This window comes from Mastigoproctus giganteus, chromosome 3, assembly GCF_048544385.1.
Source record: "Mastigoproctus giganteus isolate SK-2022 chromosome 3, ASM4854438v1, whole genome shotgun sequence".
Lineage (NCBI taxonomy): Eukaryota > Metazoa > Arthropoda > Arachnida > Uropygi > Thelyphonidae > Mastigoproctus > Mastigoproctus giganteus.
The window spans coordinates 16,023,584-16,048,407 of record NC_143577.1 but is presented as its reverse complement, the minus strand read 5'-3'; the positions used below and the strand labels follow the sequence as shown (position 1 = coordinate 16,048,407).

At 35.5% G+C, this 24,824-nt stretch overlaps 1 protein-coding gene across 1 annotated transcript in view; it reads left to right on the top strand.

Moving 5' to 3' along the window:
* LOC150087736 (carnitine O-acetyltransferase-like) overlaps nt 1-24,824 on the top strand; it is an 83,667-nt gene that overhangs the window by 38,378 nt on the left and 20,465 nt on the right. The window contains exons 4-7 of the mRNA XM_090369188.1: nt 6,613-6,731; nt 7,354-7,407; nt 11,325-11,490; nt 18,673-18,844. Coding sequence (XP_090225314.1) covers nt 6,613-6,731; nt 7,354-7,407; nt 11,325-11,490; nt 18,673-18,844 — 511 coding nt within the window. The remainder of the gene's footprint in view (nt 1-6,612; nt 6,732-7,353; nt 7,408-11,324; nt 11,491-18,672; nt 18,845-24,824) is intronic.

Sequence of the window (24,824 nt, the reverse complement as noted above, 5' to 3'; positions counted from 1 at the left end):
GAAAATGAAATTAGAAAATTGTCAATTAGGTTACAGTTAAATGAAAGAGATACAATTCGTTGATTTCGGGAATACCTAATTGCATTTGATGGACGCTCTGAGTACGATACCAATTTCATCGAGTCAACGTGAACGAGGATTTTCACAAATGAATCTTATCGCCAGTCCAACAAGAGCTTCGTTGATGACAAAAATAGTTTCTTCACTACTGTTTCTTAAAATTGCAGGCCCCCGCTGACCCGCTTCGATCCAGCAAAATATGTCGATTTGTGGATGCTTCGTAAACGTCATTCAGTAACTGACACACAAAGAGGAAGAAAAGAAGCCGGCGTAGGGTGTCGGATGAGAACTTAATAAAAATTTGGAATATTCTACAAAAACTTTATGAAATTAATTTTATTTATGTTATTTATTTTTACTTATTATTTTTAGGGTCTGTAGTCTAACGAAAGACCCTATATATAATGTCACTCAGTTGTCTGTCTGTCCGTCCATCTGTCGCAGCATTGTATCTCTGGAACAACTCAACCTACTGACTCGAAATTTTGCATGGGTTTGTACATCGTGTGAGCCAACATAATGCCATATTGATCACTGTTGACAAAAATTTGTCTGAGAAATTGAGGGATAAAATGTGGGGGGACAAAAAATATCGACAACCTATAGCTTATTATATACCGTTGGAAAGAGCTCAAAGAGTAGGTTTAAAATATTTTTAAAATTAAAAATGGCGGTGTCAGACAGGAAAATATGAGTAATTTTCGTGTCCATCGCTAATGGAGCTAAAAATTTAAAAATCACAATAGCTATGCGTTATTCGATGCTTATCAAGGGAAAACTATTCCGATTGAAATCGGTCATTTACTTTTTATGTTAAAATTAAAAAAATATATATATTATTGCACTTCGATAGAGAGCTTCTTTTTGCTAAATAACTCTCCTTTTGGTGACAAAAAAAAGGTTGCTAAATAGTTATTTAATAATTCTATAAAGGTCATTTATAAATTTTGAGACGAAAAGTATTTTTTAAAAATTTTCAAAGCCTGAGTTGTCCCGGCAAGGAGGTACTCAGAGCCAGTGTTGAGGCACAGGTGGTGGGTAGGTGCCTGCATGGAGCCTTGCATGACCCTCACCTGCCATCGCTTCTCTCCCAAGACTTTAATCGCTTCTCCAGGAAGAAGTCGGAGTCGCTTCTCCCACCCTTGTCATTCACAACAACTGGAAACACTCTAATAGACAATGTTTTCGTTAGTTCCTTGGTTTAGGCCAAGCCGGGGTACTGGAAACTTTTTTTAGTTACCATAAAGCTCTCTATTTGAGATACTACACTAACGATCATTCGTGACTACGGACCCTTTCATCTGGAGTGCCCGGCACTCAGTAGTTGACCGATTTATTTACTTATTTTACTCACATTTAATTATTTTTTTATATACTTGAATAATAAATTTATGCTTAATAAACTGTGTTAATATACTAATTTGTTGTTCTTAATCCAAAAACATTACTACTAAAGTAACAATATCAGGAAAAAAATTTTTTCAGAGTACTTTTCATATCCTTTTAATTTTCAATTTTTCCTCATAGCAAAGAATGAGTACTGGAATCTATTTTTTTACAAAAAAAGCATTGCTACTAACATAATACAAAAAATACAGAGAATGAGGTACAATATCTTACAAACAGTATCATACAAATTTAAAATATACAAATATTTATGTTTAACAGTGTATCAAAATTAAAGTCTGATTCCTTATATATCCAGTTCACAGATCCCAATACAAATCATTCTTCTTAAATTTAATCAAAAACTCAGAACACTCAGGTCACCAAAATACTAAGTCCAATAAGTGATTCAAAACAAAGCCCATCTCATAGTAAATCTAGTTCACAGATACAGCTAATTATATTCAAATAATAATTCACTCTACCAAATAATCCTTAAATAATAGAGTAAAACCACTGAAGAGAAGCTTTGTCCAATTAATATCCTGTGACATGTTAATACTAAAACCTATACTCCAAAATTCTATATTCCCTCAGAAAAAATTTCACAGTCCAATCCAATTTTAATGGTACAGTATGATACAGGTTTTGTAAAACATGTATCATATTATATCTAGAAGTCATGTAATTTATGTCCTACATTAAATCAAAATTAATTCCAAGCAGCTCCAGGTCCGGGATTAAATTTAAACTCCAGTCTAAAACATTTTGTAATACCTAGAAATCAGGAGTCCTAATCAGCGTAAGTTCATACAGCAGCCAAATGAGAGAGGTTGTTAGTCTGTGCTTGAGATCCAGCATAGGATTATTCAATAAGTAATAGCAAACACACATACACTCAGCAAAAGTTATTTTTCTGATTTATAACTGCCTTATCACATTTTCATGCCACCTTTATTTTTTAATGTATTAAAAATAGAACTGTTGAAAATCTATTTTTTTATATTAAAACAAATATTTTTAATTATTTTTTCAAATATAAAAACCTCTTTAGTGCATTAGACATTTTTTAAAATTTTATTACATTGCTTATTTTGGAGTTATCTTCAATGACGTGAGCAAAAGGTAAATAAAAAAACTTGCATGATTCAACAAATTGGACACCAGCCAGATTGTGATGATTGGAGGTACTGCCATAAAATGCATAACCAGCTTAAACTGACAGCCAATAACGAAGATGCTTTCACATCTTGAACTGGAAAAACTGCCATGAAATGTTTTATCTCCTTAAAATAGCAGGGAACCCTACAATTGACCCCACTATAAAGTATCAGGTGACACAGAAGCCTATGTCACCTGAAGCCTACACAGAAGAAGGTGACACAGATATAAACTAGTCTGTAATCAAGTCACAAAGGAAGTTAGGCAAGTGAAGGCAAATTACAAGAAATCTTTAGCAAAGGATGCAAAGAGTTCTTTACTTATGTAAACTCTAGAAGGAAAGGGATGAATCAGATTGGACCACTTAACATAGATGGGTTGACTATTGATGATCATGCTCAGGTAGTTGATAAACTGAATGAGTATTTTGCATCTACATTCACACATGAGGAGTTATTCAATGAGGGGAATGCCAGAAGTTTATCAAACTCTAACAGGGAGCTAAGTGATTTTGTAATAACTGAGAGCAAAGTGAAGGAGAAATTGTTGAAGTTAAACATAAGGAAGGCACGTGGAGTGGATGGGATCTATCTAGTTATATTAAAGGAGGCAGCAAAGGAAGTAAGCAAACCCTTAGCCATAATTATGAGAGCTTCCTTGAACTCAGGGAAGGTCCCCATGGACTGGAGGTATACAAATGTATCACTAATTCACAAAGGGGGTTCAAAAGGTGACAAAAGTAACTACAGACCTGTTAGTTTAAATTGTGTTCCAGGGAAAATAATGGAATCATTGGTTAAAGAAGCATTGCAGGATCATCTAGACAAGACTGCAGTAATAATTAAGACACAGCATGGGTTTGTTAAAGATAGATCTTGTCTGACCAATTTAATTGCCGCCCCTCTATGTTACCAGGCAGTACCAGGTGGTAGATGATTCTCATCAACCGGTGCAATACCACCACTTTGCTTATTGGAGGCTTGAAGTGGTGGAACCTATGTTTAGTCTCTAGAGCTAAGTTCCGGTCAATCCTTCCCTATCTCTTCCATCATGCAGTATGATTGATGACTTTTGAGGTTATGATGAACATCATGGCGAGATCCAATATTCCTTACATTTCGAGGGTACAGCTCTAAAACAGTGTTCTCAGGCCGGCCGCTAGTTAGTATACTGGACTGAACCTATTGGTAACTCTCTAGGAGGCTTCCGGATCAGCTAGTGTATAATCTTTTCTTCCCTCCCCCCCACTCTTTTCCTCTTGTATATTAATGACCTTCTTCCATTGACTGGAAATCCTATCCATAGTTTTGCCGATGATAGCACATTGCATTCCACTTTCCATTTCGAGAAACCTTGTCCTGCTCAATCAGCTTCATCTTCTCAAAAATCTGCTACGAATTCCTTAAATGCCGATCTTCAGTTAATTCTCCAGTGGGGCAAAGACAACTTAGTTGATTTCAACCCTTCTAAAACTCAGTCTTGTCTTATATCTCGCAAAAAGGATTCTTCTGCTCCTATGCTTATCTTTAGTGACACTCTGATTTCCAGGCAAAATGATATATCTCTTTTGAGGATCACCCTGACTTCTAATCTCTCTTGGCACAAGCACATTACAAATATTGCTTCCTCTGCATCTAAAAAACTTGGTTTTCTCTTTCGCTCTAGGCGTTACTTTTCTTCCAAACAGCTGTTCATTCTGTATAAATCGAAAATTCACCCTGCCATGGAATATTGTTCCCACATCTAGGGTGGTGCCCCCAAAACCTCTCTCAGGCTTCTTGATTTTATTCAGAAGAGGGCAGTTAGACTAATTAATGATTCATCTTTTACAAAGTCTCTCCACTCGCTGTCTCATAGACGTACTGTTTCTGCTGCATGCCTCTTCTACAGATACTTCCATGGGCACTGTTCTTCTGAACTGGCTTCTATAATTCCTGCTCTCTCTTTCAAAACAGTCCGAACACGTGCCGCCACCAGCCAACATCCATTTACTGTCCAACTTGAAACTCACAGAACCAACTTTTCATCTTCCTCGTTTATTCATTCAACTGCCGTTTTCTGGAACAACCTTCCTTCATATGTATTTCCTGAAAATTACAGTCAACGGAAGTTCAAGTCCAATGTCAACAAATTCTTAACCTCCAACCCAAGCACGGTACTAAGTACTATAGGTTCTAATACCTCTCGTGTTTGGGGTTTACATAAAAAAAAAAAAAAATTGGATACTATGATGTGGTCACAAAGGAACTGAATGCCAAAAACAATTTTGATATTATATACTTGGATTTCGTGAAATCGTTTGATACTGTTGTACATGGAAGACGGCTGTACAAATTGGAGAGGTGCGGCATTAAGGATAAGTTGCTACAATGGATAAATGGATGGTTGAGTGGGAGACGACAGAGAGTGGTAATCAGTGGACACTGCTCTTCATGGACAAATGTTATTAATGGAGCTCCACAGGGTTTGGTGTTGGGTCCATTGTTGTTTTGTATATTTATCAATGATATTGATGAAGGTATATCAGGCTTAATGTTGAAGTTTGCAGATGATACAAAGGTTGGCAGAGTTGTTAATGACAGTAAAGACAGCATGCTACTCCAACTGGATCTAGATAAGTTGGGCAAATGGGCTGAGAGGTGGCAACTGAAGTTTAACATTGACAAATGTAAAGTACTGCATATGGGTAGCAGTAACCCCAGAGTAACTTACCAGCTGTGTGGTACTACACTCAGGGAAGTGGAAAGTGAAAAAGACCTGGGGGGTAATTGTGCAGTCAAATATGAAGTTTGCTGAGCAGTGCAGATGGGCTGCCAGGGCAGGTCATGGAGTCTTGTCAATGATATATAGGAATTTTGCTAACAGGGACAGGGAAGTGATTAATCCCATTATACAAGACAATGGTCAGGCCCCACCTAGAGTACTATGTACAGGTCTGGAGGCCTCATTTTAAGAAGGATGTAGAGTTGCTAAAATGAGTACAAATAAGGGCAACAGATTGGTGAGGGGAACAAAGGGGTGGTCTTACCGAGAAAGGCTTAAGTTCTGCAAATTACAGTGCCTGGAGAGTAGGCACCTGCGAGGTGATCTGTTTGAGGTATATAACGCCTTGAATGGGTTGAGCAAGCTGAATGCTGATGGGATTCTTCCTCTTGCTCAGATTAAGAACCTGAGGGGGCACAGTTTCAAATTGAGGAAAAACAGTTGTAGAATAGCTGTGCGGAAATTTGCCTTTAGCCAGCGGGTAGTTGATTGGTGGAACAGACTTCCATCTTTTGTTGTGGAATTTGAAAGCCTAAATAAATTTTAAGGCTGAGCTGGACAGGCATTTGGAATGAATGGAGAGGGTGAAATGGGAGGGGGTTTTTTTGGCTGATGCTGCATAAGCTTGCTTTCTTGCATTGTATGCCTCTGCTTATGCTAATGTCCTATAAATCTGCATAAGGGCGGCGATCCCAAGCTATAATCAGCTTCTGGTGCCCCTTGTAAGAATGGCACCTCAGGTGGCTGCGCTGTTAGCCCGTGTCTTAATCTGACGCTTTTCCTAGACTGAAAGAAATCCTAAAAGAATATAAATTTGATGACTACTTACAAACCTAATCTGAGAGCTCAGCTTTCAGCCATTTTTAAATCAGCATTCCATGGGTGCTTCCAAGAGTAGGAAAATTTTTGGGCTAAATGTGTCACTAATTTGACATACTTAGCCCAAAGGACACTAATCTGAAGGGGGATTTAAGTTACCTACCCCATGCTTATTATCTCTATTGTAGCAGTCCAGATACTTTTTTTGAAACAGACTTTGTATTACCCTGTGATATTAATAAATAAATAACTACTTAACTCAACGTATATCTTTTAAATTTATTTTAATTATTTGTTTTGATATGCTTCCATTTTTAAATGAGTTTTGCTAAGAATTAAATTCTTGAAGTTAAGCAATTACTCCTATTTATTCAATTCTTGAGCCTTTTTAAGAAATCTTAATAAAATTATTCATTACATCAGTTAACAGATGACTGGCTGCAAACAGATTATTTGAACTACAGAAAACCAACTATTGGATATTACAATCCAGCAGTGGTATATCCTTTTCCCAACTTTAAAAAAAAAGATGAACAGCTTAAGTAAGTGTCAAATATATATATAAATAGCATTATTTTTGTTCTATTAAAAGTATAACCTGTTACTTCAGGGAAATATGAATAAGATGGAGAAATAAGGACCTTTATTTTTCATTATAGCTTTACATAAGTTTTAATTTAAAAAAAAAATAAAAATAAAAATAAGAATTCTTTTTAATTCAGGCTTAATCAACCAAAGTTGGCTTGTGCAGCATTCAGTTCCACAAATAGCTCAACATTTGGAAAAATATTTTCACATTTAAACTGCAAGGATGGCAGCTGCCTAGCATGGCAGCTCAGACCATGAATTGGCGCCTCCGTAGCCAGGTGGGAAGGAGCAGCAGTGCGTAGCACACGCTTCTTGATTAGACCGGGGTTCGAACCCGTCACCACCAAATACGGAGGATGCGGAAAGGTCAGGGTATGACCACCGCATATCCTGGAGCAATATGGCCTTAGTTGCCAATGCTCCTAAAAACCAAATAAACAAACAAACAAACAGACCATGAATTATCAGTGTTTTCATAAAAGTAGTTGGTTAATATAAACATACAGAAGCATTAAATGTAAATTTTTAAATTTTCTTTTGAAGAAAGAAAATGTATAAATCGTTTTACTTATTTAGATTTGCAGCTGCTGTGGTGTCTGGGATTATTGACTTCAAAACCCTGGTAGATAGGTGAGTTGCAATAATTTTCTGATTATTATATTTCAGTCTTTAGCCTACCTGGAACCATAAGAAATATACTGTGCCCAAAAAGAATCATCACACTTTATAATGTAATAGCACAAAACTGGTTATATTATCCTCTTGCAGTTTCATCAGTGTAAAGAGAAACTTTTTTCTTTTTTTTTTTTGCTTTAGCAAATTTCCACCTGAGCACCTTTCGTTACCTGTATGATATCAAATTGTTCAGTTTCAAAACATTACCATTTACAAATGTAAAATTTTCTTACTTCTTACAGTAATCTGTTTGAATGCTAACTGCACATAATTTGATTAAGTGAAAAGTCTACAGATCTATAAGCACTTTCTCTGAGTGTGACACTACCTACACTATAGGGCAGTGGTTAGGCCACATCTTGAGTTTTGCATACAGGACTGGAAGCATCATTTTATGAAGGATGTGGATCTGTTGGAACAGGTGCAGAGAAGGGTACACAAGATTAGTGATGAGAAGAAAAGGGTACTCTTATCAAGAAAGACCAGTTCTGCAAACTGCAGCATCTGAAAACTAGGCACCTGTGAGGAAATCTGGTTGAGATGTTTAAGGCTTTGAATGGATTTAATCACACATGAGTGGGCATCGATTGAAATTGAGGGAGGATGGTTGCAGGATAGATGTATAGAAATTTGCTTTCAGGCAGCAGGCAGTTGATTGTTAGGAAAGACTTCTAACTAATGTTATGGAAGTGGGTAGTTTGAATGAATTTAAGGAACAACTGGACAGGTTAGTAGAGGGATTGAACAGGTGATGTGGGAAGTTTTTTAGTTTAGTTTTTTTTTTTAACTGATGCTGTATAAGCTTGCTTTCTTGCATTATTTGCCACTACTAATACCTTGAAGACTGGGCGTTCCTAAAAGATAATTTTAAATTACTCTCTGTATCAAGACTGCTTGTCTAATGGCTGGATTACTTTCTTATGTATGCCAAACCATTTTTGTGGTTATTGCCTACTCTTCATTTGGATGAGTTGTTTAAGATAAGCAGCTAAGCTTTCACAGCATCAATATATCATCTATGCAAATTGCATGTATTCTATGTTAACGTGTAAGCACATATAATGAAAAAACCAGAGCTCTCAGGAGAAAAAAAGCCCCACATCTGACACACGGTCCTGAGTTAAAAATTAGCCTTTCTAAAGGGCTCCTGCAATTCATAAGGAGAATTCAATACTTAGGTTAAAACCAAATTTAATTCTAGCTGTTCTTAGCCATTTCAGCCATTAATTAGATACTTCAGCATCAGAAACTTGAATCTGATTATCATATAATATGAAAAAGCCTATTAAAATAATAAATAAATTTCCATTTATACTTTTGACAGTCAAGGCCATAAAGTTAGCTACCACTGTATAATGGACATCACTGATTATGCATATTACAAAATGTTCTAGTAATGCATAGTTGCATATATATTATATTAGTCAGAAAGAAAAAAAATGCAGGATTTTGGCATCTCAATAGTATTAAAATGATATAATGATTAGAATGCAGATTATTCTGCATCTTCCAAAAAAAACTCTCTCATATTAATCATACCATCAGAAAGTGCATATCCAATCCTCCTTGAATTTTGCCAAATTTATTTCAACATTCCACATGCTGCCTGAAGGTAAACTTCATATGGTTTAGTCTACTATTGCTCCTAAGCATTCATATTTGTGCCCTCTGGCTGGTTCTTGTCTTCTCACCACTGAAAATAATCCTCCCTCATTCATTTTACTGTCCCCCCCCAGGCCTCACGTGCTTAAGTGACATTCCCTTAGAGAGAGAGAGTGTCTCCTCTCCACTGCCAATTTCCAAGTTTTCTCCTCCTGAATACCTTTCAATTCTACCCCACCTCTCACTTACTCCTGGGTTTCTGTCCACCAAGTGCAATACCTTGCATTTGGTAATATTAAACTTTAATTGCCATTTTTCAGATCATACTAGTAATCAGTTTAAATTCTTCTTACGCAGGATAGCCTGGTTCTGATGGTCAACCACTATCTCAACTTTTAAGCAGTCAGCGAAATTTGACCAGGGCACTGATCCCTCATGTATCAGTATTCAGATTCCACTTGTTTCTCCAATCCACCCTGAGGAATATTCCTGTTCTTCAATCAACCCTAATCCACTGATGGATCTTCCATTTTATCTCAACCTTCTCTAATTTATAATAAACGTTTTTAAGGAACCATATCAAACATTCAACAAAGCCTTACTAAAATCCAGATATATAATGTCAAAGTTGTTTCTTGTATCCGACTGTTTTATAATATTGCTATAGTAACTAACTAGATTTGTTAGGCAAGATGTGCCCTTCATGAAATCATGCTTGGATGCCATTATTATTGGGATGGTCCTTGTTTGCATCTCTAACCATAGATTCCATAATCTTTCCAACCACAGAAGTCAAGTTTGCTAGCCTATAACCAGCCATTACTTCTTCAGCTCCTCCCTTATAGAATGGGGAGACATTGGCACAGCCAAGGGAATAATTCCTGAATCTAATGATGATCTCATTAACATGCTACCTTTGTCGCCCGTCACCACCAAATACGGAAGATGCAGAAAGGCCAGGGAATGACCACTGCATATCCCAGAGCAATATGGCCTTAGTTGCTAATGCTCCTAAAAACCAAACAACAACAACAACAACAACAGCTACCTTTGTCAAGAATAGATGCACACCAACTGCTCATCATCATCATTAAGTTATCACTTCACAGCTTAAAGTGATAACTTAATGATAAATTTATGCTCGCTGCATGAAGTAATAACTTAATAGTGAGTGGAGTAGAAAGAATCTAAGCAGTTTATAAAATTCTCCTTTCTCATTAAGGAAGAGAAGGCTGTGCTAGTTAATAGTCTTCACAAAGCTCAGTTTATCAGGCTGAATTCATGCTGTCATTGTTAGGTTTTGGGTGAATTGGTGATTTAAAACAAACATATTGCATTATTGTGTATTATGTCTCTAAAAGTTTGTGTTCACAGGCTGATTGTATGTTGTATGGGATGAAAAATCCTCTGCCTGAGATTGGCTACCTACAGCCTTGATTGAAGAGGCCTTTAGAAATTCCTCCAATCATCATGGAATTCAAACCCAGACCTTTCCAAACAAATTATGAGTAGTAAAACCACTATTCTGTCAGCTAACATAATTCAAGCTGAAAACTTCAGTCTAATTCAATGTCATTTAATATACAAGATGTACCAAAAGTCTGCACTCATAAGAAATATATAAAGCAATTTCCTGCTAAAATTTACAAAAAACACACTTACAATGTCATTTACATATATCCAAATTGAAATACTCTGATGCCTTTTTATATGGCTTTTTACCTTTCCCTATGGGAATATTTACAGTCTGTGATTTATAGACAAAAACTAAAGAGTATTGCTGCACTAAAGGAAAATATTCAGAATGCATCTCTCAAATTAGTGTTAAGGAATGTTCAATAAAATATTTTACAAAAACTCATGTGTATGGATGTTAACATAATCAATTTGAATAATAAATCAATTAAATGTCTATTGTTTCATTCTTCTAATGGGTTCAGACTTCTGATATAATAAAATAAAAGGTATAGTAAAATGATAACAAAATTATATGATATGTATAACAAAAACCATTTGTAAGGAAATCTATTTAATTTCACTTAAAAATGTTTATAAAAACTATAATTAACACTTAACTCATTATTTTGGTAACAAAAAAGTTGGTGTTAAAAAAGTTAATAGAAAAGAAAATATGAAAGTTATTAAAGTTTACAATAATTTTTAGCACAAAAGATATAATAAATATATCTAAATAATAAATAAGATACATAAAGTAGAAGACAAATTTTGTACAGTTCTTGAGACTTAGTAGCAAATTATTTAACTTACAGACATCAGCTTCCTCCAGAATTTATGCATGGGCAGCCCCTTGATATGAATCAGTATTTCAAGATGTTTTCTACATGTCGCCTCCCTGGCAAACCCTTTGATAGCCTTGTATACTATAGGGAAACTCCTGATCCTCCACATCATATCATTGTAGCCCACAACAATTATGTAAGTCTCATGAAGTTAATGGTACCATTAAAAATATACAGAACTACAAGACTATTTGAATGCTTATTTTTATAATGAATTTTTAAAAATTAATCAGTTAAAATTTCATTATATATTTCACAGTCCTTTTCTCTTTTCTTTTTCCATATATTCATACACTCATGAGGCAAAACGTTATGACCACCTAATAGCATGTTGGGCGATCTTTCATTGTGATAACTCCACAAGCATGTTATTGACTCCATGGGACCATAGAAATTGTCGTCAGGTATCCTGGAGTTCAGTAATGGAACTGGAATGGACTGGACTGGAGAATGCTACATTCCATAGGATTAATGTCAGAGGAATTTGAGGGCCAGAGAATACACAAAATATTTGGAGCACACAAGATTCTTATATAGCATCTAACAGGTGCTACTTTTTAAAATTTTTCTGTTTTTATCTTTTATTTTTTTTTAAATTTGGAAATCAAATCAAATCTCATGTACATGTTCTCACAAATATACACTAAATGATTATACAGTATTTTCTGCTTTCATTTTGACACTGTGAATTATGAGAAATCAATTTTTTGTTTGGAATTTAACAGACACTAGGCTAAGAATAGTGTCTCTGTGTTCCTTGCATTGAACTCCATACTCACATGACATCTCCGAGAGCTGTCTAATCTTGCCATAGGGTGTTGACTTCACCAGCTTCACATAAATGAAATGCAGACAGTTGAATAAAAACACAGACATTTATGTGGAATCTGCCAGCTGCACATGAGTGTCTGTGCTTCAGTTCAGAGGATGAGTCAGTTGAAATTCTAAGAAATTATTTGTTTCTCTTGTTTATTTTTGTTCAGTATTTGGTGATTGAGTCTAGCAATGTTCATAATTAACAGACCACCATTTTCAATTCAGTAAAAATAAAAATGTTAAGAATTAATTTTTTATAATTAAAACAAAAAGTTGCCTCACAAATGTTGCAAGATGTATATTTGTTCTATTAGGGTGGGTGGGAAGAAAGTCTATGATTTAATCTGCTTAGTGAGAAATTTAAAAAGTTTCAGGGGGTTAATATACAGGGTGGGAAGTACCACCTCTTTCTAATATCTTTATAAACAATCTTGATATAGATAAGAATAAACTTTTGATTAAACCCCTACATCTGAATAATGCTGATCACTGGATAATCTGAATAATGTTGAGACTTCCACATTATGAGGAAGGGGGAAATTCTTAGGTAGTGACATTCTTCACAGTTGAATAACACTAACAGGACATCAAACAGGTGCTTTTGTTGAGCAATCAGTAATTTTCTGATCCCTTGCACGAATTGCTTATATACAGTATGGGCAAATGTGCTGATAAATGATCTAGAATATGCCAAAAATTGCATGAGTGTATGGACTCAGGTATCAATAATGCAGGCTTGTGGTGGTATAACGGTATGAGAAGTATTTTCATAGTGCATATTGGGCATCTTGATATCAGTAGAGTAAATATTTGGATGCCACAGGTATCTGGTAGTTTGCAACCAGGCTCATTCCTTCATGATTGCAGTGTTTCCATCTGCAGATGGGAACCTAGCATTATCCTAGCAGAATAATATTCCATATCACAAGGGCAAAATTGTACAAAACTGGTTCAGGAATAGGATAGTGAATTCATCCCATTGTAGTGGCCTCTCCATAATTCCGTCTAATTTTTTTCCCCAGTGCTCAGTTTTTTCCCCAGCCACTTAACAGCATAAAATGAGTGTGCAAAGCACACTCATCTTATGCTGTTAAGTACCTGGTCACCATAAAAAATATTTAATGGTCATAATCACTAATAATAATAGTGTGTGATTTTTATATGTCAGCTGGAAAATAAACAATTTAATAGCAGATAACTGTAACTATTAGATTAAATTGACTTACAAATATAAAATTAGCTTTATGGAAACCATTATTCATAGATTTAGTAAATTTTATACATTACAGAGTGAATAAATGTAAAATAAAAATAGAGGCAATGAGGCTCTCTTATCAGTAAGGGATAGTAGGAACATTTCCAAAAATAATTTATTTTAAAATTATTATGAAAAATAATTTATTTTAATTGTTTGTGCTGCGATTGTTTCAAGTTTCCTTGCAGACATGGTTCCTAACAGATATAAAGCATAATTTGTATTCCAGTAATAGAAATATGTGAAACCTTCACGTGAAGGAATGTTCAGCTGGTTTCACTCAAAGCATTTAGTGCACAGTATTTCCAAAACCACTGAGTGGCTTTGGAAGTACTGAGAATCCTTTGAAATCCTACCAGTCACCAGATTTTAATCCAGTTCAACCTGTGGAGTGAACTTTTTGTAGTAGACATCTGCAACCATTCAGTTTGCATCAACCATTGGAACCAGTTGAGTCAACATGTACAACAAACCTTGCAGCTTGCTTTTTATACTTCATTGAGTCCATATCATGAATCCAGACTGTTCTGATAAGCTCTGATAAGGTGGTCTGCAATTAAGTCACAAAGGAGGTTAGGCAGGCAAAGGCAGATTGTGAGAAATCTTTGGCAAAGGATGCAAAGAAAAACAGCATAGTTCTTTACTTATGTAAACTCTAGAAGAAAGGGGATGAATCAGATTGGTCCACTTGATATCGGTGGTTCAACTGTTGATGATCCTGCTCACGCAGCTAACAAACTGAATGAGTATTTCACATCTACATTTACACTTGAGGAGTTATTCAGGAAGGGGAATACCAAAGGTGTATTAAACTGTGGTAGTGAGTTAAATGATTTTTTAATAACTGAGAGCAAAGTGGAGGAGAAATTGTCGAAGATAAACATAAAAAAAGGCACATGGGGTGGATGGGATCTATCCAGTTATAATAAAGGAGGTGGCAAAAGAAGTAAGCAAACCCTAAGCCATAATTATGAGAGCTTTCTTGGACTACCTTGGACCCATGTATTGAAGATGTGCAAATGTGACCCCAGTTCACAAAGGGTGATACAAGTAATTACAAGCCTGTTAGATTAACTTCTGTTCTGGGGAAATTAATGAAGGCACTGGTTAAAGAAGCACTACAGGATCATCTAGCAACACTTCAGTTATAGTTTAGACACAGCATGGGTTTGTTAAGGGAAAGTCTTGTTTGACCAATTTGATTGGTTACTGTTATACAGGGGGGTTTTATACTTCTTACTTATTATTATTTTTGTTCGGACTTCTCTGGACAACACATCTGTATGGCGGGACGTTTTCCTTCCTTAATCATTTGTTCTGTCATAACCCCAGTATACTCATGTGACTGTCTAGTGGTTTTTCATATTAGGACAATGGTCTCGGCCCTCGGTAATCCTATTCAACGGAAGGGAATAGAAACTGCAGCTTCGACCAGGGCGTTGTGTAAATACTCAAACCCTTTCCAGTTTTAGTCAGGAATTTTGAGCACCGCAATAAAAAGTTCTTCTATATATAATTCTCTACTTACTCATTCGTGTGAAAGGAGGATAGGCCTGAGGCATATGTTTAAAACAAAAATATAGTTTAATGCAATCTACTATAGAATCAATACATGTATAGTAACTACTGCCCTAGTGGCAATGACAAGCAAATCCTAAATCATTTGGTTACAATAGTATAAACTGATTTTATGGAAGTATTTAAAAGCTCCTAGCATTATTGATACTTTGGAAATTAATGGGCTCTTCACATAGGTGTTCTTCGTGTGGATACTTCATCTCAGGCAAGGACTGGCATGTGACATAATAGTTATACAAACGTGATGGGTGTCAATACTAAAAATACCGCACTATTTAGGATAGCATGCTTAAGATACATCATTTACCTATTGTTAATTTGTGAAACTGACAATCTAAGTGATGCGCTATTTAAGATAGCAGTATTAGGACATTTTACAATTTATCAATGCTAACATAATTAATTATATTATTGAGGAGTAAGGTTTATGCATAGCTGTGGGATAACTTACCTAAGTAAGGATGACTCATTCTACGGGGGGCGGAACTCGGCGAGGGGATTCCGTGCTTTCGCAGCCTTCCTTCGGGTTCTGCTATCTTCGCTCGCTCATTCTGTATCTTCTTGCGCTGTTCTTCAAGCTTCTCTCTGTACAGTCATTCTGTAACGTAATTCCCGTTTCCAAACACTTACTGTATTTTCTCACTCTCTCTCATACAGACTAACTAACCGACTGCTTCTACCAAAAACCACCACAAAACAACCCTCTAGTCTCTCTCTTCGCTCTCTTGTCCACCGGGTATATCCTCCTTATCGCGTGAACTTTCACCTCCTCCTCCTCAGAGCTTGGTCAAGGGTGGGACACTTTACTCACGCGGTTGACATCGGACAGCTGAACAGTGTTTGTCAGAGAGCGAAAGTTCGTATTTTCCTGGACTTGTGAACTTACTTCTGCGTGTAGCGACCGTTATCTTGAGTTAAGAAGAATAATGGCAAGGGGAATTTGTAACTGTGGAAGCAACTGGGTCGGATAAGAATCTCACTAGCGAATTTAACCATCCTATATTTGTCAGGAAACAGATAGCGGTTAGTCATGGTAGACTAGTATTTATATTTTCTGTTGAAACAGCCAAAATAACTCTTTAGCAAGAAGGGGCACAGCAAAGGGGGAATGCATGAGAAATATCTGTAAATTAATAAGAAAAATGTGGACATTTTACATTACTATGATGTGGTCACAAAGGAACTGGATGCAAAAAAGAATTTTGATATCATATACTTGGATCTTAGGAAAGCTTTTGATACTGTTGCACATGGAAGACTACTGTAAAAATTGGAGCAGTATGGCATTAAGGGTAAAATGCTGCTATGGATAAAGGGATGGTTGAGTGGGAGAAGACAGAGAGCAGTAATCAATGGACACTGCTCTTCGTGGACTAATGTTATTAGTAGAGTCCCCCCCCCCAGGATTCAATGTTGGGTCCATTGTTGTTTTCTGTATTTAATAATGATATTGATGAAGGTATATCAGGCTTAATGTCTAAGTTTGCAGACAATATGAAGGATGGCAGGGTTGTTAATGACACTAATGACAGTACACTGCTGCAAGAGGATCTAGAAATGTTGAGCAGATGGGCTGAGAGGTGGCAACTGATGTTTAACATTGACAAATGTAAGGTACTGCATATGGGTAGCAGTCACCCCAGAGTAACATATCAACTGTGTGGTACTACACTCAAGGTGGTAGAGAATGAAAAGGACCTGTGGGTAATTGTGCAGTCAGATATGAAGTTTTCTAAGCAGTGCAGACAGTCTGCAAGAGTAGCTCATGGTGTCTTGTCAATGATATACAGGAATTTTTCTAGCAGGGATAAGGGGATGATTATCCCCTTGTATGCGGTAATGGTCAGGCCACACGTTGAATGTTACAATGAGTACTGTATACAGGTCTGGACCTCATTTTAGGAAGGATGTAGAGTAGCTGGAATGAGTACAGTGAATGGAACAAAGGTTGCTCTTACGAAGAAAGGCTTGAGATTTGCAAATTAGTGTCTGGTGTCTAGGCACCTGCTAGGTGATCTGATTGAGGTGTATAAGGCCTTGAATGGTCTGAGCAAGCTCAGTGCTGATGGGATTCTGCCCCTTGCCCAGATTAATCACCTGAGGAGACATAAATTCAAATTGAGGAAAGACAGTTGTAGAATAGACTTGCAGAAGTTTGCCTTTAGCCAGTGTGTGGTTGATTGCTGGAACAAACTTCCACTTCCATCTGTTATTGTAGAAGTTGACAGCTTAAATAAATTCAAGGCAGAACTAGACACACATTTTTCAAGCGGACGTATGGGTGAAATGGGAAGGGTTTTTTTTTTTTTTTTTGGCTGATGCTGTATAAGCTTGCTTTCTTGCATCATATGCCTCTACTAATGCTAATTCTAAAGATGATCTACTCACCATTAGTAAGTGTACCTAATAAAATGGCCACTCAGTGTATACAAAAATAAATATATATATATAATATTTCAAATTGAAGCTGCTTTACATGGAAATCTCATCTCACAAAGAGTATCAATCCTTCCAACCTTTGTATCATCTGCATGATAGAAAGGTTTAAATGATACAAAGGTTGGCAGGATTGTTAATGACAGTAAAGACAGTATGCTACTGCAACAGGATCTAGAAAAGGTGGGCAGATGGGCTGAGAAGTGGTAACTGAAGTTTAACATTGACAAATGTAAAGTACTGCATATGGATAGCAGTAATCCCAGAGAAATGTATCAACTGGGTGATACTACACTCAGGGTAGTGGAGAATGAAAAAGACCTGGGGATAATTGTGCAGTCAGATATGAAGTTTTCTGAGCATTGCTGACAGGCTGCCAGAGCAGGTCATGGAATCTTGCCAATGATATACAGGAATTTTGCTAGCAGGGATAGGGAGGTGATTATCCCTTTGTATAAGGCAATGGTCAGGCCACACCTTCAGTACTGTGTACAGATTTGGAGGCCTCATTTTAGGAAGGATGTATAGTTGCTAATATGAGTACAGAGAGGGGCAACAAGATTGGTAAGGGGAACAAAGGGCGCTCTTACCAAGAAAGGCTTAAGTTCTGCAAATTGTAGTGTCTGGAGAAAAGGCACCTGCAAGGTGATCAGATTGATTGAGGTGTATAAGGCCTTGAATGATTTGAGCAGCCTCAATGCTGATGGGATTCTTCCTCTTGCTCATATTACTAACCTGAGGGGGTATAAATTCAAATTGAAGAAAGACAGTTGTAGAATAGATGTGCAGAAATTTGCCTTTAGCCAGTGGGATGGCTGGAACAAACTTCCATCTATCATTGTGGAAGTTGACAGCTTAAATAAATTCACAGAATAACTGGGCAAACGTTTGGAGTGAATAGATGGGTGAAATGGTTTTTTTTTTTTTTTTTTTGGCTGATGCTGAATAAGCTTGCTTTCTTGCATCATATGCATAAAATAAGCTAACCCACAAAAGTTTTCTGTCCATGAAACCATGCCTATAAAAACTTACTGTCCCAGGCAACCATATGGACTGCTTTTGCAGTTACACTTGTTTTTGAAGTATAGACACAATAATTCAGTTTTTCCCATATTCACAACAAAATTTATAACTGCAAAAATTTTATGGAGGACAATTACTGCTGGTGATATTGTTATTTTACTTTTATATTATTATAAAGAGTACACAAAGATATATTTCTTTTAATTTCAGTTCTTTGAAGTAGATGTCTATGACAAGAATGGAAAGCCACTTAACGAGAGTCAAATAGTATCACTTCTGAAAATGGTTCTCAGACATTCACATGGTAAAACTCCTCCAGTTGGTGTTTTCACAGCAATGAACAGAGATACATGGAAGAAAGTCTATGATTTAATGTGTTTAGGTGAGAAATTTAAAAGCCTAAGTGTTGGATTACTGTAGGGGAATATAGCTTTTTAATCTATTATATATTATCAAATCATTCTTGAATCTGCATTTGTCCACAATCTCACCATTGAGTTTTGTATCTAAAAAGACATCATATATTATTCAAAAGACAAGGAATCAGGTTTGTGATATTAATTTGAATGAAATTAATTAATTTTTAATTATGAAAATATTTAACTGAATGAGACAACAAGCATTTTCATAGTCATGAGAGTTACAAGTTGGCCATTTGAGTATTATGGAATTAATCAATAGCAGTAGAACTGCTATTTGTTAAAACAATACCAGTTCTATTGCCATTCCATAATGTGTAACTGCCATACAGTTACAAATTATCACAAATGAAATAAATACTTCTTTAACAATAACTTCCTTTGCTTTGTAAAGAAGCCTTAATTTATTTGTAGCTATAATTTGGAAAAAATAAAAGCCCTCAGCCTATAATTCTCTATGTATCTAGTGATGCAATGTATTGTGGATGCCATTTATCCATAGACTGGATCAAGTACAACTGTAATGAAATGGGTTAATTTATTTTGTCAAAAAAATTGAACTGACTATGAAGTGACAATATTATGGATGTAAATTAGAAATCATATCAAATTGAGAATAGAGATCATATCAAATATTTAAAATGATGTAAATAATTTAGGAAAACATTCTTAATGTTTTCATTTATAATCTGGCAAGACAAATAGGGTAGAGGAGTTTACAGTAAATCGCTAATATGATCATTAACCATATTTAGCAGTCATAGAGCTTGAACCATGGTCCACTCAAAGTACTGCACTCTTTATTTAGGTGAAGCATTACTTATCGACGTAGTGCAATACCATGGCAACGTTGTGAGTGAAGGTATTCACAATATGAAATATAATTAAAACAATGCATTCATACTACCTTGGTAGTAGAAATGATGTGTGTGTGCATTACCCACGCATAAGTAAACTCAGAAAAATCACCTGAGAGGGCATAAATTCAAATTGAGGAAAGACAGATGTAGGATAGATGTGCGGAAATTTGCCTTTAGCCAGCGGGTGGTTGGTGGGTGGAACAGACTTCCATCCCTTGTCGTGGAAGTTGATAGTCTAAATAAGTTTAAGGCTCAGCTGGACAGGTATTTCGAACGAACAGAGGGGTGAAGTGGAAGTGGTTATTTTTATTTATTTATGTTACTTTTTTTTTTTTTTTTTCTTTTTTTTTTTTGGCTGATGCTGCATAAGCTTGCTTTCTTGCATCAAATGCCTCTACTAATGCTAATGCTAATGCTAACTCCTTTGCAGGAGCACTCTTTATGTTTGGAATATTGCTTTTGGGTTAATAACTGACCTCTCTGACAGAATTCTACAAACCTGTGATCTACTTATGTTTCTAATAATATTTCCAAGCCAAGTACAAGTTTAATAGGTAACTCCCCTATATATACATTTTTAGAATATAGAAAATAATTGTGTAAATTTTGATGAAGAAATTCTTTACTCCTTAGCTAGTTCATGAATATGATTGTATAGGATATTTTATCCAATATTAAGTTCTCAGATATTACTATTAGTTATTAATTAGTCAGATCCTTAAAGCTTTTAGGTGAGAAAGACATAAGCAGACATCTCTGGTTGAAGCAAATTTCCTGTCACATTACACTATCAATATCACTGCTGCTTATTCTGCTTAGTCCAGTGGCCAGATTATAAAAATGGCTCAAGTCATTGGTTCACTTGTTCTCATGTGAGGATCCCATGGGTTTTTCAAACACTTGAATTTTTTTTATCCTGTCAACAAGACAGTTAACCATAAAAAAATACCATACAATTTATGGACATGATATAATATACTGATGCCTTGTAGTTTTTGTTGCCTCTATATATATTCTAAATGGCCCAAAGCTGCTTATTTTACTAACACTAACAAAGCACAAGTTTTTAAATTGATGATGCTTGGTTTACTGAAAGAATTAACCTTGTGTTACATAGGCTCCAAATGGAACAAATATGCTTGCACAGCATCTACGAAATGCCTTTTGTTTTAATTATAAAAAAATAATTTTTAACTTTTTATACTGAATTTAAAATATGTGTTTTTTAATTATGATATGCTAAACTTAAATACAAAATATTGAACAAAAATAAATGAGAGAAAATTCACCCCACGAATTGAAATAGATGTTTGTATGGTGCCTGGCAGATGCACCATGTAAATCTTTATTTCTGTCAGCTGTTTATATTCAGCTGATGAAGCCATTGGCGCCTCCATAGCCGGGTGGGCAGGAGCAGCAGTGCATAGCACACGCTTCTTGATTAGACCCGGGTTCGAGCCCGTGACCACCAAATACGGAGGATGCGGAAAGGTCAGGGAATGACTACCACATATCCCAGAGCAATATGGCCTTAGTTGCTAATGCTCCTAAAAAAAAAAAAAAAAAAAAGCCAAAGCCCTATGACAAGATTAAACAGCTCCCACTGGAATCTTACAGATGCCATGTGGGATTGGGAATTGAGTACAAGGAAGAGGGATCTCTTTGCTCACCTTGTATCTATTAAATGCCAAACAAAAATTTAATTTCTCATATTTTGTATTCAAATGAAAACAGAAAATACTGCATAATCATTTAGAGAATATTGTAGCTAATTCTTTTTAGCTACAATGCATTTTAATTTTTATCTGAACAGCTGAAAAAAATCTCAAATGCACCCAGCTAAAAAATTCTTGAATCTGTTCAAAAAAGAGAACAAAATTATATTTCATTGAATAGTGTAAGTATTACAGCAAATGCTAAGTATAAAATATCTACTGCAATGTTTCCATAAAGCAAAGTGAGGTGCAAGCAGAAAACTAGTTACAACATTTCTGTTTTTTGTGATTCTTGCAATAATTGCATTTCTTTTACAACTTTGTTATAAGGAAATTAAAGGAAATAAAGGTTAAGAAAATGCAAATCATAGTGTTAACTGCATATTCAGTTAATTATACCGTTCAGAATGGTATGAATCTTATTTAACTGCTAAGTAAGATGTAAAATGTGATGCATAAGACAGAAATTTTTATTTAAAGTCTTTATCATGATAATGTTGTACTTCTTTTCATGGTAACGTTTTAATAATATTCAGTAAATGAACTCCAACTTGTCATAGATAGATCGAAGCAGTTATTATTATGTAATTTGACATCACACCATTGGCTACACTAAAGAAAGCAGAAATAACAGAAATTTCACATTAATTCTGCTGTAGGATTTCTCTAGAAAACCAGCATGATTGCAGAAAATTTTAATAAAGAGAAAGGAAGCAAAGAAATCCCCAGAGTAAGAATGTTCTGTTCTTAGCATAATGTAAGTGAAGAAGAAGAAAATTTTTCTATGCAGCCTAAGTGTAAATAAATAAATAAAAGTTTATTCCGAAGTTGAAGGGTTACACTATCATTATTTAATGTTCATACTTAAATTATACATATCCCAGTGACAGTCAGATCACAAGAGTGATATGCATAGTTCTTTTTATATGTAATCTGGCATGTAGTAAGGATAGCTTACACCATTAAAACAAATCTTAATCATTACGATCTGAATTACAAAAGTTAGTTAAAGATTATAGATATAAATGATGGATAAATACTCAAACAGACACACCAAAAAAAAATCACAAGCCGGTAGATGCATTTTGTACACCACACAGTTCTTTTTTTTTTGGAATGAAGACTAGAAATAATTTAAAACTATGAATTCTGCCATGCCATTCATTATTTTAAAAATACAATGAAAATATAATTAATGAGAAATTATATTTTTTAATTTGACAATGCAAAAAAGCATCCACTATTATAGCCATCTTTATTGATTAAAAAAAAGTTTATACAAGCAAGTGAGTAGCGTATATATACTGCACCATTATCCATATTCATGTTCTTGAGAAAAAGCAAGAATAAGGTACTTTTAAATAGAGACTATTTGCCTTCATTATTTTAATATTATTTCAAATTTTTAATTAAAAAAAATTCTTTCATAAAGTCATTCATGCTAAAGTGTGAGAGGATGTGCAGCATATTTTATATATTGCATATCCCCATTAAATTAAGCACGAAGGTGCTTGGTTTGAGCATATATGCTTGGTGTTCAGATTCAGATTTCTCCATGTAATATGGTTGCAAATAGCTAGCATATCTACATGCTCCTTAACCATTTGGCAAAGATCCTTATGTTGGATATGTTCAACTTATGAGAAATTGATATGTTATTAAAGTTGAACTTATGGATTTAGAACAATTCATGTATCTTATTTAACATATAGCACTTCTGATAAGTAAATGATCTTTTTGTGACCTTCAATACAGACAAAGCAGGCAATGCATATAGTATTATTGGACAAAGAATTTTCATACTCCCTGATTATTTTTAGAAGAATAATTTCTTTTATTGTAATAACAAAAACTCCAAAAGGTTTTGACTTCAGCTCTGCTGTCATCATGAAGCTAGACTGACTTTTAGTTCTGAAATTTTAATTAAAATTTAGGTGTATGAAAAATTTGAAGAAGGGTATATATGAATAGATACTATGATCATTGCCCTATCATTAATATCCAGACTAGGTAATTCCACTGGGATTACCTAGGGGATGCTAAGAGGCAAGGGGGTGGAAGGGGAACACTGGAGGAGGTATCCCTTGCCACCCCCTAGACCAGGCAAGAGCCTAGAGTGACCAGGCAAAGCCTTCCTCACTTTGTATTTAAAGTTTTATTGCTCTTATCACTTTCAGAGCTATTTTCTTTGGTCACTTTATTTGTATTTATGATTCAGAGTTGTCACAAGATAGCCAATTATTGCTACTATTGATTTTCTTAAAAATTAGTTGCCGTACATCTGTAGGTGAAAATTTGTGCATGTTTGGTAAGTAGTTATATATAAATATTTTATGCTGGTTTTAGTTGGTCATTCAACTTCTCTTAAAGCAAAGAAATTGACTCCAGATTACTAAATGTGGTGATTTAAGACTACTGCCGAGTGGCTTTAAACCAGATATTGGGAAACTGGTATCACTTCATAAAATCCATCCATTGCATTAAGAATTTATTGAACAGTGAAGTAGTTACCAAAGGTGGTACCTAAGACGCTTGCTAAATGACTATCAGACTTTGAAAAGCTGATATCACTGGATTAAGTTCAATTTTGTTGAATTAATTAACTAAAAAGTTTTAATTGGATTTTGAATAAATTTGCAATTAATTGTTACTTTTTGAATTTTATTGTGAATTGTGCACTTAACTGTTACTAATAATTTTTGCTGAAACCTATGGCCTTGATATTTTCTAACATTCAGCCTTCAAAGCACCAGATGATCCAATTTATCCCAGAGGTTCCCTGTAGGATTGAGCTAAGGGCTCTGGGCTGACCAATCCAACTTTTCAATGCTCATATCCTCAAACCAGTCAGTGACAATTCAAGCAGTATGGCATGGAGTGTTGTCCTGCTAATACAAGTGTGCTGTCACAATGTAAGTAATGCATTATTGTTCAGGACATCTAGATAGACCTCAGCTTCATGGTTTTGTTCAAAACAACTAATGGGCTCACGCCAAGTCACAAAAAACAGCCCCAGATCATCTTGCTGCCTTTGTTGGGATGACACAGTCTCACTGAATGCTTGCTTGTGTGTGTGTGTGTGTGTGTGTGCGCGCACGCGCGCGCTGTGACAACGTTGGCCTATATTACAAGTGGATGATTCTTTGCAGGGATCTCCTGTTACATTCCATCAGCTTTGGAGGTTTACTGGGTCATTTCATGACAGTTTCAACACCAGCCCACTCCCACTTGCAATCATCAACCTATAAGTTGTCAGTGCTGCTGAAATTTCATGTACAGACTGGTTGTTTGTGTGGCACCCTATTACCATTCCATGCTGGAAGTCTGTTAACTCTGTCAGTCACTGCATCTTGCATTCACATTTGTGC